At 39.4% G+C, this 11,360-nt stretch overlaps 1 protein-coding gene across 1 annotated transcript; it reads left to right on the forward strand.

Moving 5' to 3' along the window:
• The first annotated feature begins 244 nt into the window (after positions 1 to 244).
• Positions 245 to 9,133, forward strand: sema7a (semaphorin 7A (JohnMiltonHagen blood group)). Its single transcript, XM_029523852.1, has 14 exons — positions 245 to 610; positions 1,483 to 1,622; positions 2,373 to 2,414; positions 2,537 to 2,632; positions 3,343 to 3,445; positions 3,640 to 3,750; positions 4,030 to 4,172; positions 4,798 to 4,976; positions 5,484 to 5,592; positions 6,050 to 6,245; positions 6,390 to 6,502; positions 7,402 to 7,547; positions 7,668 to 7,726; positions 7,817 to 9,133. The coding sequence occupies exons 1-14, from the start codon at positions 493 to 495 to the stop codon at positions 8,236 to 8,238; spliced, it is 1,977 nt and encodes a 658-aa protein (XP_029379712.1). The 5' UTR covers positions 245 to 492; the 3' UTR covers positions 8,239 to 9,133.
• The last annotated feature ends 2,227 nt before the right edge of the window (positions 9,134 to 11,360 follow it).

An 11,360-nucleotide genomic window follows, 5' to 3' on the forward strand; every position in this document is an offset into this window, starting at 1 on the left:
GCCAAACCATCTGCTACAGAGGATCCTAGGATGTGAAACACCTTCCGTTAGATGGCAGCAGCGTGTCTGCAGGAAAAGGACAGGTGGTCGGGCGGGGCAGGCTGACTGATCAAATTTACATCACACCTGCAGTCATCTCAAAATGCACTGGGGAAAAAAAGGAGTAACAAAGCGGTGATTTAGTTTTTCCCCCGCTTTTAAATAACAATGCTCATTTCTGTTTGGCCAAATGAAGTGGAAAGATGGGTGCTAATACAACGGGACAAGTAAACGCATATATCTAATTCAGATCTTTTGCTTGTGAGTCAGACAGCAGTCAGACCTCATTTGTCTGGGCTGAGCGTCTGTTTCTCCCTTTTCCTCTTGTCTTTTTTTAAATCTGTGACCCGTCACAGAGGTGGAGGTGGAGTCCGGACGAGGGCTGCTGTAATCCGCGTCACTACAGTCCAAACGTTCACACGCACAGCAGCGGCTCTCCACAGAGGACGCAAAATGAAACGGTTTATTATCATCTACGTTTGGCTGACTGCGGATTTTCAGCTCGTCCTCAGTGTCGGTTTCAACTCGCCGATTCTTGGATCTAAAGATGCACCGAGACTGCTCAGAAAAGGTAAGGTCGATCTCTCATTTCGGTCTAACTGACCGACCAAAAACATAATTCCCTTTTTATATACAGCTATCCACAAAAATAATGATTTGAAACAGACTGTCCGGACATTTTCTCTCTCTCTCTCTCTCTCTCTCTCTCACCTCAATGTCACCTATATATATATATATATATATATATATATATATAGGTGACATTGAGACAGGTGATCATCGTCACTCTGTGAAATAAATTAGCAGATCACAGCAGGAGTGGTGGAAAAACAGCCAATCTGAAGACACACACATCACATACAGCACATGTCAGACACGAAGATTATATTGTAACTAATTCAGTTGTAATTTTACTGTTATTTGTGAAGGAAAATTGTATCACTAACATTTAATCAAACATAGTTTAATTTTCTTCCCTTTATGGGGAAAAAAGCTTTAAGGCTCTAAGCTGATCCCTCCCAAACTGAGGAATTTATTCAGCTGGTTAGAGTTTATCATTGAGCTGGAGGAGAAAACAAAACTCAGTCCAGATAAATAATCTGAGACATAAAAAAAAACATGGTTGTCTTCCGCGTACTTGACTTGTTGAGGTGTTAAACTCAAACTCCTTCTCTGCCTCTCCTGTCTGTCTGTCTGTCACAGTTCCCAGATCCAACTTTTTTAAGCGCTCGGATATTTTTCAATTTTTAACTTCTATTTTCCAGATCTTTTCAGTGAGACCTTTGTGTTCATATTCTTACTTTGTCATCCCACTTTGTAAGGGTGTGAAGCTGACAGCAGATTTTTTGATGTTCCAGCACAACGCTGGCTTTGACACTGTTAAGGCATCATCCATCCAAAGTCTGAAGTAGAACAATGTGGCTGTTCATGTCTCTCCCTCAGATACAGTTAGCGGTGGATTTGCATACCAAGTCTATCAGAATCACACCATCTTCTTCTATAATGAGGACTCTGAGGAGATGTATATTGGGGGGACAGATTTTGTGATAAAACTCAACACGAGTGACTATCATGTCATTGAGGTGGGTGAGCCAATGCTTTACTGCTTTTATTTCATTCATTCATTTTATTACCTGCAGTTCACCCACTTGCGCATAGTCTTTTTAACGTGCTGTTTTATGTTCATGTTTTATTGATGTACTCTCAGCTTGGTTTCTATGTGGTAGGCCATCTGACTCCACTGTAACAGATGGCTATCACAGACCCATTGTTCACATCGTCTGTCAGTTCCAGCCGATAGGTCTTCCCTTTCAAAACCATGTTTGTTTTCAGGCTGCTGATAAAAATACAAGTAAACAACACATCATAAGCAGAACCTGCTGCCAGATGATATACCGGAAAGTTAGGATATCTCCATCAGCAATTAGTTTTCATTTATCCACTCAAGAATGAATTTCCAATGGACTATTGATTGTTGTGCATTGAACTAAAGCAAATGGTGGGTACACTTTGACAAATATATTTTTAATTCCGCTGATGTTTAGTTTGAAGCAGGAGCAACTGAAGCTATAAGACATTATACTGAAATGCTTTTTGGCCTGTATGAAAGTAAACCTGAGAAGGGAAGTCTTTGACGGGTGCCAGATTATTTTTTTTTTCTTTCTTTTTTTTTTTTTTTTTTAACTTTCCTCAACCCATTTCCAATCTTGATCACCAAAAGAATGACATTTATGGCACAGCTTAAAATGTCAACAGTCTTTCTTATTAAGCAACTAATGAGGACTGTATCATATATCTATCTATATTGGTTCATGCATATTTTTTTCCTGCAGAAATTTACTCTGAACACGACAGGACAACAGCAGTGCCAACAGGTTGGTAACTACAGAGGAGTAATTTATTAGAAATTGCTCTGCTAAAATAATGTATTTAAAATACACAAATTATAGAATCAGCTCTTTGTACTGACTTGGCATTAACAGCCTCTGTGTTGTAGGGTCCCTGTGAAAATGTCATCACTATCATTGAGAAGTTTCAGGACAGCCTGTTTGTCTGTGGAACAAATGGGCAAAAACCACAGTGCTGGAAAATTGTGAGTGTTTGTCTGTGTGTTAAACTTAAAGAACCAATGAGCCTTATTAACTAATACTGAGTAAGAAAAATGTATATTTATGGAATGTAAAAATACCTAATCCCAGCTAACACTGGGCCATGATGGTGCACACCATGGACAACTTCACCAAAACCTAACCATGCCTGTGTTTGGTCTGAGAGAGGAAGCTGGAGTATCAGGAAGAAATGGCCACCTCGCCCCAACACACACACACACAACATGCAAACTATGCTGAGAACACTGTTAGGAATCGGATACAGAAAGTCCTTGCTGTGAAGTGCTAACCACGGAAGCAGCACACTGCCCTCTCTAGAGCCAAAGTCAGCTTGTTAATCTGTTCTGGGGTTAAGGAGTTAAAGGAGTCATGCTAAGGTTACAGTAACACACTATATATATTTGTTTCAGAATTAAAAATGAAAACCAAATCATGAATATTATACCCAATCTCTGCCAATAGATCCTCCTAAAACACACTGGTCCTTTAATGCCATCTGTGCAACCACATTGCAGTTTTAATACAGGAAAGAGCAGGAGACAGCTCATCTGTTTAGTCCTCATTAAACATTATTCACAACCATCTTTTATAATTCAGGTAGGGTGTTGGGTTACTGGTGTTTCAGTGATGTTCTGTCACCGTTTTCTGTGAACTAACCATCCTGAAATACTGTTGACTGTCTGTGCTTCCACAGGTTTCATCAGTGAACAATCAGTCTAATGACATTTTGGAGAGTTACGAGGGAACTGGCATCTCTCCTTTTGTTTATACCCAGAGCGCGCTGTCACTTTTAGTAGGTATGTACACTGCAGTATAGTGCAGCTTCTTGCGTAACTCTAGGCTGCTTAAAATTGTGACTTAGAGTTGCATACTTATGTAATAATAGTGATGAGTAAGAGCAGAGTTGTGAAGCCAGTGCATTTTCACAGAAATACACTCAATTATTCAACCTTTCTGCTGCATTTCACTGTGATGTCTATGTGATTCTCAGAGGACGACCTATATGCAGCAGCACCGTTGAACAGTGACAGAAGTTCATTACAATTTAGAAGGAAAGCTGGTCGCAGAACAAACGTCTGGATGTATCACAATTGGGTCTCAGGCGAGTAAATCACTGAAATATCTGATTAATGATGATTCATTCACTGCAGTACGGCAATGTAACAAATAGCTCCCTTTAGCAGGGAGAATAAGAAATAATATATATTTCTGATCTTGCATGAAGTGATGCACCTTATTCCTGGGCGTTGTTGTGAAACCCTTATCTCATGTTGCTCTGCCAACTCCTCAGTGCAGCATGCTAATCTCATGTTTTTTTCTATCGTTGTATGTGCTATGAATAGCTGAGTTTGATGACTGTACCCTCCTCCTCCTTCAACAGAGCCCACATTCATTTCTGCATCCTGGGTGAAGAGAAAGGAAGACCCTGACAATGATAAAATTTACTTCTTTTTCCGTGAAAAGAACTCTGACCACAGCCCAGAGGCTGACCCCTGGATATCAAGGGTTGCCAGAGTTTGTAAGGTAGGCTGGACACTGGAATGCATTTGGCTTACATCAGTAATGCTGTCATTTGTGTTAACGCCTAAGCTCTCCAAACCTTTATTATCTCGGCTTCAGTAATCAACCTAATACATGCATCTAGTTCAAGTGATTGAGGTCATAAATCTTTACTGATACTCTCCTAAAGAAGGGAGTAGAAATGCTTCCATCTTTGAGAACGGGGTTCTTTGTCATTGAGGTCAAACTTTGTTTCATTTAGGAACAATGGTTCAGGTCAAGAGTTGTTGACTCTTTTCAGTATAATATGCCTTACGGATATGCTCATATTGAGATAATCAGTATGATGTGTGATAACCTTGTAACCTTGGTGGAAATAAATGTTTTGCTTGTGGAAAAAAAAAAAGACAGATGGTGAAAGAAATGTAGTGGGAAAGCTTTTGTGTGTACACTCCCACATTTTGACAAGTGTACATAATTAAACCATTCCATCAGGGTAATATCATATTACAATGGTGGTCTCATGCCCCGTACAGTATGTGTACCAAAGAGTAAGCCTTCCCCTGCCTTTTTTTTTCCCTCAGTTGTTGTTTGATGTCTCTGTGAATCCAGATTTGTCCTTCATATTCGTTTCTTTATTATTTTGCAGGTAGATGAAGGCGGATCAAAAAGATTTTTTCAACACACGTGGACATCTTTTCTCAAAGCGCGCCTCGTCTGTGGATTCCCAGAAGAGTCGCTGTATTTCAATCACCTCCAGGATATTTATGTTCTTCACGCTGAGGACTGGCAGAACACAAGAGTATATGCCCTCTTCTCAAGTAGCTGGTTCGACACTTTAACTTCCTTTTATTATTCCTAACTATGCCTCAATGTAAAATTTGTGAACAATAAGTGAAATGCTTAATGGGCAAATCAGAATAGCTACACATTTTAAAATGTTTTGTAGACAAACTGATGTTTAAGGTTAAACCACACAATATGTTGTGGATTAAGTTTCCTCATAAATGACAAACACAAAAAGAGACTGTTTTTCCATGTAACCACTTAATCACTATGGGCGAGCCGCTGAAAACTGACAGGGACCCTTTTGTCTGGGGTGGAATTTTGTATTAGTGTATGTATGAGGATTTTGCCAACTATTGCCGTCATATTCCCAAACTGATGGGCTGGGAATGATTTAGCTGCTCCACCCAATCCAGCCCATTGGTCAGGAGTTATTCAATTTTTCCCTTTTGCACAAAAAACATTGGTAATTACTACCAAGGTAATCTAAGTGTTGCGAACCAAAGCTGTTTGTTTTTGTTTTTGTTTTTTTTTTTTCAAACTCTGTAGGAATTCTACAGCAGTTTGCATATATTCTGTCGGAGAGATTGAAAAAAAATTTGAGAGTTCAACTTTCAAAGGCTACAACGAAGACATTCCCAAACCAAGGCCAGGAACGGTAAGTGTTCATTTGCAGTTATTGGTTGCTTCCTGTAAGCAATTCTGCTATTTAGGCTTTACCCCTAGTTATTTAGGCTAAGTCCACTCTGTCTCAAGTGTCTAAGGACTACAGTATAGATAAATTAAAAAAAAACAACCCACAGGCATGTTAAACAAATAAATGGAACTTCCTTCGCGCAATGAACAATTTACTTACCAAATTATTCCATGTCATCATACGAACACCTGTTGCTATGGTTTGTAAAGAAAAGCAACCTTGTCGTACAGCAGCAGGAATTTGTCTTTAATTAGTTTTTATACAATTGGATGCATTCTTGTAGTTTGTATGCCAGGGGAAATTAGAACTGCTCACACCAGATTATAAACATTTCATAAATGTTCCCATTTTGTCCAGTATGTACTGTCCAAATAAAACAAAACAAAAAGCAACAACTTTGTGTCCATTTATCTTTCAGTGTGTAAAACAGAGCAGGAACCTGCCACCAGCCACCATCAGCGTGGTGAAGGATCACCCAGAGATTACTGACTGGGTTTACTCTATGCACTACAAAGCTCCATTTTATGTGAGCAGCAACAACTACACCAAAATAGTTGTGGACAAAGTTCAAGCAGTGGACCAGCAGACGTATAACGTCCTCCTTCTGGCGACTGGTAAACATTTCTTACTGTTTGCCCATTGAGCTTTTTTATTTTTTTTTTTACAATCATGTCTGGCAATAAAGAGCTAAAAATAAAGTCTGCGGTAAGACTCCCAAAATAACGCGATTAAAATGTGTGGCTTTTACGTTGTTCCAGATTCTGGGAAGATTCACAAAGTTTTAGAGGCGGGCTCTGAACCTTTCATCATCTCTGAAACACAACTGTCCAACAGCTCAACCATACTGTCAATGAAGCTTGACTCCAAAAAGGTAAAAAATGCTATTGTAAATGTCATACATTGTGTGAGTCGCCTTTGCCACTTATGGCTTTGCACTTTGATGAAAAAATTTTTTGGAGCTCTATCTTACACAGTACCGGCCAAAAGTGTGGACGCACCTTCTCATTCAAATGAATAGGAACGTGTGTCCACACTTTTGGCCTGTACTGAATATGCATTGTTCATCCGCTGTACATGCTTCTAACCCTCTGCTGAACTCATCAACTTCACTTCCCACTCGCACATTAAGTTTCTATTGTAGCTCAGCATACAAGTAAAGTTTTCATATCCATTTGTAATGCAGTATCATAACTGTGAGGGAGATTCCTCCTGTCCACCTTGTCAGTGACTGACTGTGAGGCCTATATCTGATACTGCAGCTGCTGTGCTAAATCTTAGAGGCCTTGAGACACTCAGGCGGCACCTCCAGACACAGCTTGGGTTTTCTGTTGATACCAGCGGTGCCAGGGCTGAAAAAGAAGACCAGTAGCCTTGTCAGATGTTACGTCTCCAGCCTCTTCAGGAGTCCATCCTTCTTTTCTCAGAAACAATAATGGTAGAAAGTGAGTTTGGCTGTGATTAAACACTCATCACAGCTCAGGAGTACGGGAAATTGTGCATTATTATAAAGAGCACAATTTTTATGGGAGAGAGCAATAGTCTTAGTTCAAAAGCGTGTCATTGTTTTCACTTCAGAGTTTTTCTCATCGACGTCTATTTTTAATATTTCTGCTTTCCCTGCTCGTTCTGATTCACTGATGCAGAGATGTAACTCACTGCTTTGATTTGGCTGCTGACAACTTTACTCTTTCGGTTGCCTTATTGCACTGCACTCAAGCAGACAAAAAGCGTGGTTTCAATTATTAATGATGTTTGTCTTTCTATCTCCAGAAAAAGTTAATGGTGGGTTTTTCAGAGAAAATCTCCACCATGGATCTTCAGAGGTGTCAGGTGTACAATAAGTCCTGTGAAGACTGTGTTTTGGCTCGGGATCCATATTGTGCCTGGACTAAATCTGGATGCACTCCCACTGTCCCGTAAGTGTGAACACTTTTCAAACCAAGATCCTCCAATCCACAATGAAAGCCAAACCTTTTTTCAGTATTAAATATGTCATCATAAAGAAGGCAATGGATGGAAAATGTTTTTATTCACAGTGGGGGCATTCAGAACGTCACGAGTGGGGAAACAACTGTATGTTTGACATCAGTCGACGGTAACTATTGATCATCTATACTGCACGTTGGCTAAAAACTCGCATAATTATGTTGATATTAACATTTTATCAATTTCTTTGTTCTTGTAGAACGAACACACATCTATCGGACCAAACGGGATTTAATTTCATCATCACCAGAGATCATTAGGACGGTTCATAAAGTCCCCCTTAGTGTCCCTTTCTATCTGTCCTGCCCAATTGACTCTTACCATGCTGTCTACACATGGGAGCACACAGGCCAGAGCAGTCCCTGTCTGCAAATGCAGTCTAACTGTCTGCACCTGATCCCTGCCATGACACAAGAGAACTATGGTAGCTATGAATGTGTTTCCACAGAGAGAGGCCATAGAAAACTGCTGAAAAAATATGAGCTCATCCATGAGAGGATCACAAGAAATCAAGGAAAGAAAATTAACAAATCTGTGGAAACAGACAAAAATGATGCCTCAACTGCTGTGTTGCAGACATTAACTATCCTACTTGCACTTGTTGTAGCAGTGTTGCAATAATTAGTTGTTAAACGTAAACATTCAGAAGGCCCGTTATCTCTGCTTGGGCTAACTAACTGCTGGGCAGAACTAAATCAGCTGATGGCATAGTGGATGTATTTGGAGAAGTTACAAATCTACAGGGACAATCTGTGGTCAATAACTTATAAAGAAGAGCTAAATCAGGAGAAGATCAGAAGGGAGCAAGGAGCAAGAAGCACAAATGGTCAGCAGAAGGATGTACCTTCATAAGTGAGAGTTGGTTTGTTGTTGGCTCTTGAATTGAAAATGTTCCTTAAGCACTGTAATTTTTCACTGAGTGGGGTACAGGTCTTTGGTTTGAACCTAAGAAAGACGGAGTCCCTCCAGCTGTGGTAACAGTAGGAGGGACTGTGACAATGAATAGCAATAAAATTGTTTACCACAGAGCAATGTGAGAGAAGGTCCTCTTTAAAGTTTCCACAAATGTTAATTAGATATTTCTTTTAATTGGCATACAACGGTTTTGAGATGTTTGTTGAAGTAAATAGTTTTGTTTGCACTGATACAATGTGTACGTGACTACTGAAGTATTATACTGATATATAATACTGAAGAATATAATTGAAGAGTTTTAAATGCTTATCTAACACGTACAGAGAAATACTTTTATAATGTACATTATGAAGTGAAGAGTGGTCTGTTTTGTTGTTTATAATTTCAACTTTATAACATCATGTTACTGCTTTAATTTTAAGTTAAATATATTTATTATATAAACACAATTTTTTTGGTACAATCTTTGTCGCTTTATTGCTAACTCTATAATATTTTAGATATATCTAATGAATGTATCCTTGTGTTTTCAAAAATTGTTTATTTTTTTGGATATTCTAATGTTGGCCTATTTATGCAAATAAAGAAATAATGAAAAGTAGAGGGGGTTCTGAAAATCCATAAAATTATTCGTAACATTATTCACAAAAAGTCAAAGCCATTGATCCATGCAACATGTGATTTTAATAAAGTATTTATATATATATAAATATATAATCTATAATTATATATAAAATGTATTCTTCCTCAGAAGGCATAGTAAACTGCATCCTGTCTGATCAGAGAGCAGACACAGGTGTAAAGATCTTCAGCTTAATCTAAAGTCTACTTCCTGGAACCAAGTCTCTGAGGATAGCCAAGTAAGTATACACAAGAAAAATACAGAAAGAAAGAAGGAAAAAATATTACACCTTATCGCTTCAGCCATCACGCCTCAACCACTTCTGTGAAATTCCTCAAATGCCGTCCCCGCCTTACTCGTCTTTCGAGTAAACATCTAGACTTTGCATCTACACAGCGCTTCTGAGTCTTATTTCTGAATCAGGCACCAAACTATATCAGCCATTGCATGTGGGGAAAGGAACTGCTGTGATTTCAGTGATGCTGAAGGCAGAACATTTCAAGAAGGGAGTAACGCTGCACAATCATCTAGGCGTTAGCTGTCATATTTGGGACTATGCGTCTTCCAGACTTTTAATGCAGCAGTGACCTTACATTCCAAGTAAATGAAATTCCACCCTCTGACTTCATGTAGCACCACCAATGTTTGCCAGTTGTTTTTGTCTTAGGTTTCATGGCAGACTCGACAGCTGGAAGATCACAAAGTCTCTGGCTCAAGCTGGATTAGACACGACACCGGGCCAAACAGCTCAGTGTCTTGGATGATTAAGTCCTTACCTACAGGTCAGGTAAACAGAGTGTTTCGCAGCTGATGTTGACATGTAAAACATGTTGTCATGATCCATAGGTGTTGTAATTTGTCTGTGGTGTCTACATCAGTCATCTCACAAGTCATGCTGGCCCTGTTGGCTCAACCCGTTTGACGCCGCAGAGTGTCCTGGCACCCTTTAGCAGCATGCTGTATAGTTAGGGATCCTTAATAGGATTTTCTGAATGCCTATTCTAAGATACTTCCAGGAGGTCTTTGTCTGTTTACTGTCTGCAGTTCTGAGTCTGGGTGGTGCCAGACTCCAATCTAAACCGTGACTATCAGCTTCAGGCCTCTGATATGAGTGCACGTAGACCTTAATTGCCAAGGATCTTCGAGTACAGCTAGCACCTCAAAGGTTTTCCTGTTGTTACACGACAAGGAAGCCAGCTGGAAAGAAGTCAAACGTGCAGTGATGTAACACAAACAAACAATGTTTTTTTTTACTGAGAAAGGAAACAAAGTTCATGGCTGAAACCACATCCTGGTTCCTTGTTAAAAATACCATGAGTTTATATGTGGTCCCTGAAACCGTACAGCCCTGAATAGATTTCATACTAAGAGCCAGTGCAGTTTGATTAAAGGGTAAACACAATAAGAACTATTAGTTTGAAGCCGGATTTGTACTGTAAGCACTCCCAGTGCAAAGGGAGTGATTTGTGGTTAGGTTGATACAAATTGTACTGATCGTGTCTGTAACTGCAGCTCTTTGACAGCAGAGGTCAATGTTCTCTTACAAAACTGATATAAATACGGCCTCAATGTTAACTACAGGATTAAACCCGCAGCAACTAGTTGCAGTTCAATATGAATATGCTAAACTGAAGTACTTTGGCTTGCTCTAATTGGCCATTCAAAAGATCCTTCTTTAAAATGCTTCTGACGTAAGTGACACTTGGAAAAATTCTGACTCCTTGAAATATTACGCTGCTTAAAGGAAATTCAATCATGACACTGGCTTCCTCTTGCTGAGTCCCATCGCTTTTGGCCCTGCAGGACACAGAACATTGGAAGAAGCAGGGCTACACGTCAATGAACACTCAACCTCTTTCTGCATTTCAGCCCAGTAAACATGCTGTATGTTGCTGTAATGTTGTATATCTGAGAGTGCTATAGTAATATAAACAGATGTACATCTCTGCCTGCTGACAGCCATATCAGAGACCTGACCTTTACATCAAGTCACTTAAAGACTCTCTTTTGTCTTTTGTCTCCCTTACACCGTAAACTTGAAGCCTAGTGGATTTTTTTTAATTATTATTTATTGTTTAAATTGCTGTGCTTCTTTTGTTTCGTATAATCATGCCTATCAGAATCGTTTTTAACACATTTATTGTTTTGGTCATGTAGAGACTTGCTTGAATTGCATGTCACTGAAAGTTCATCCTGTACTGCACCA

This window comes from Echeneis naucrates, chromosome 16 (assembly GCF_900963305.1).
Source record: "Echeneis naucrates chromosome 16, fEcheNa1.1, whole genome shotgun sequence".
Taxonomy (NCBI): domain Eukaryota; kingdom Metazoa; phylum Chordata; class Actinopteri; order Carangiformes; family Echeneidae; genus Echeneis; species Echeneis naucrates.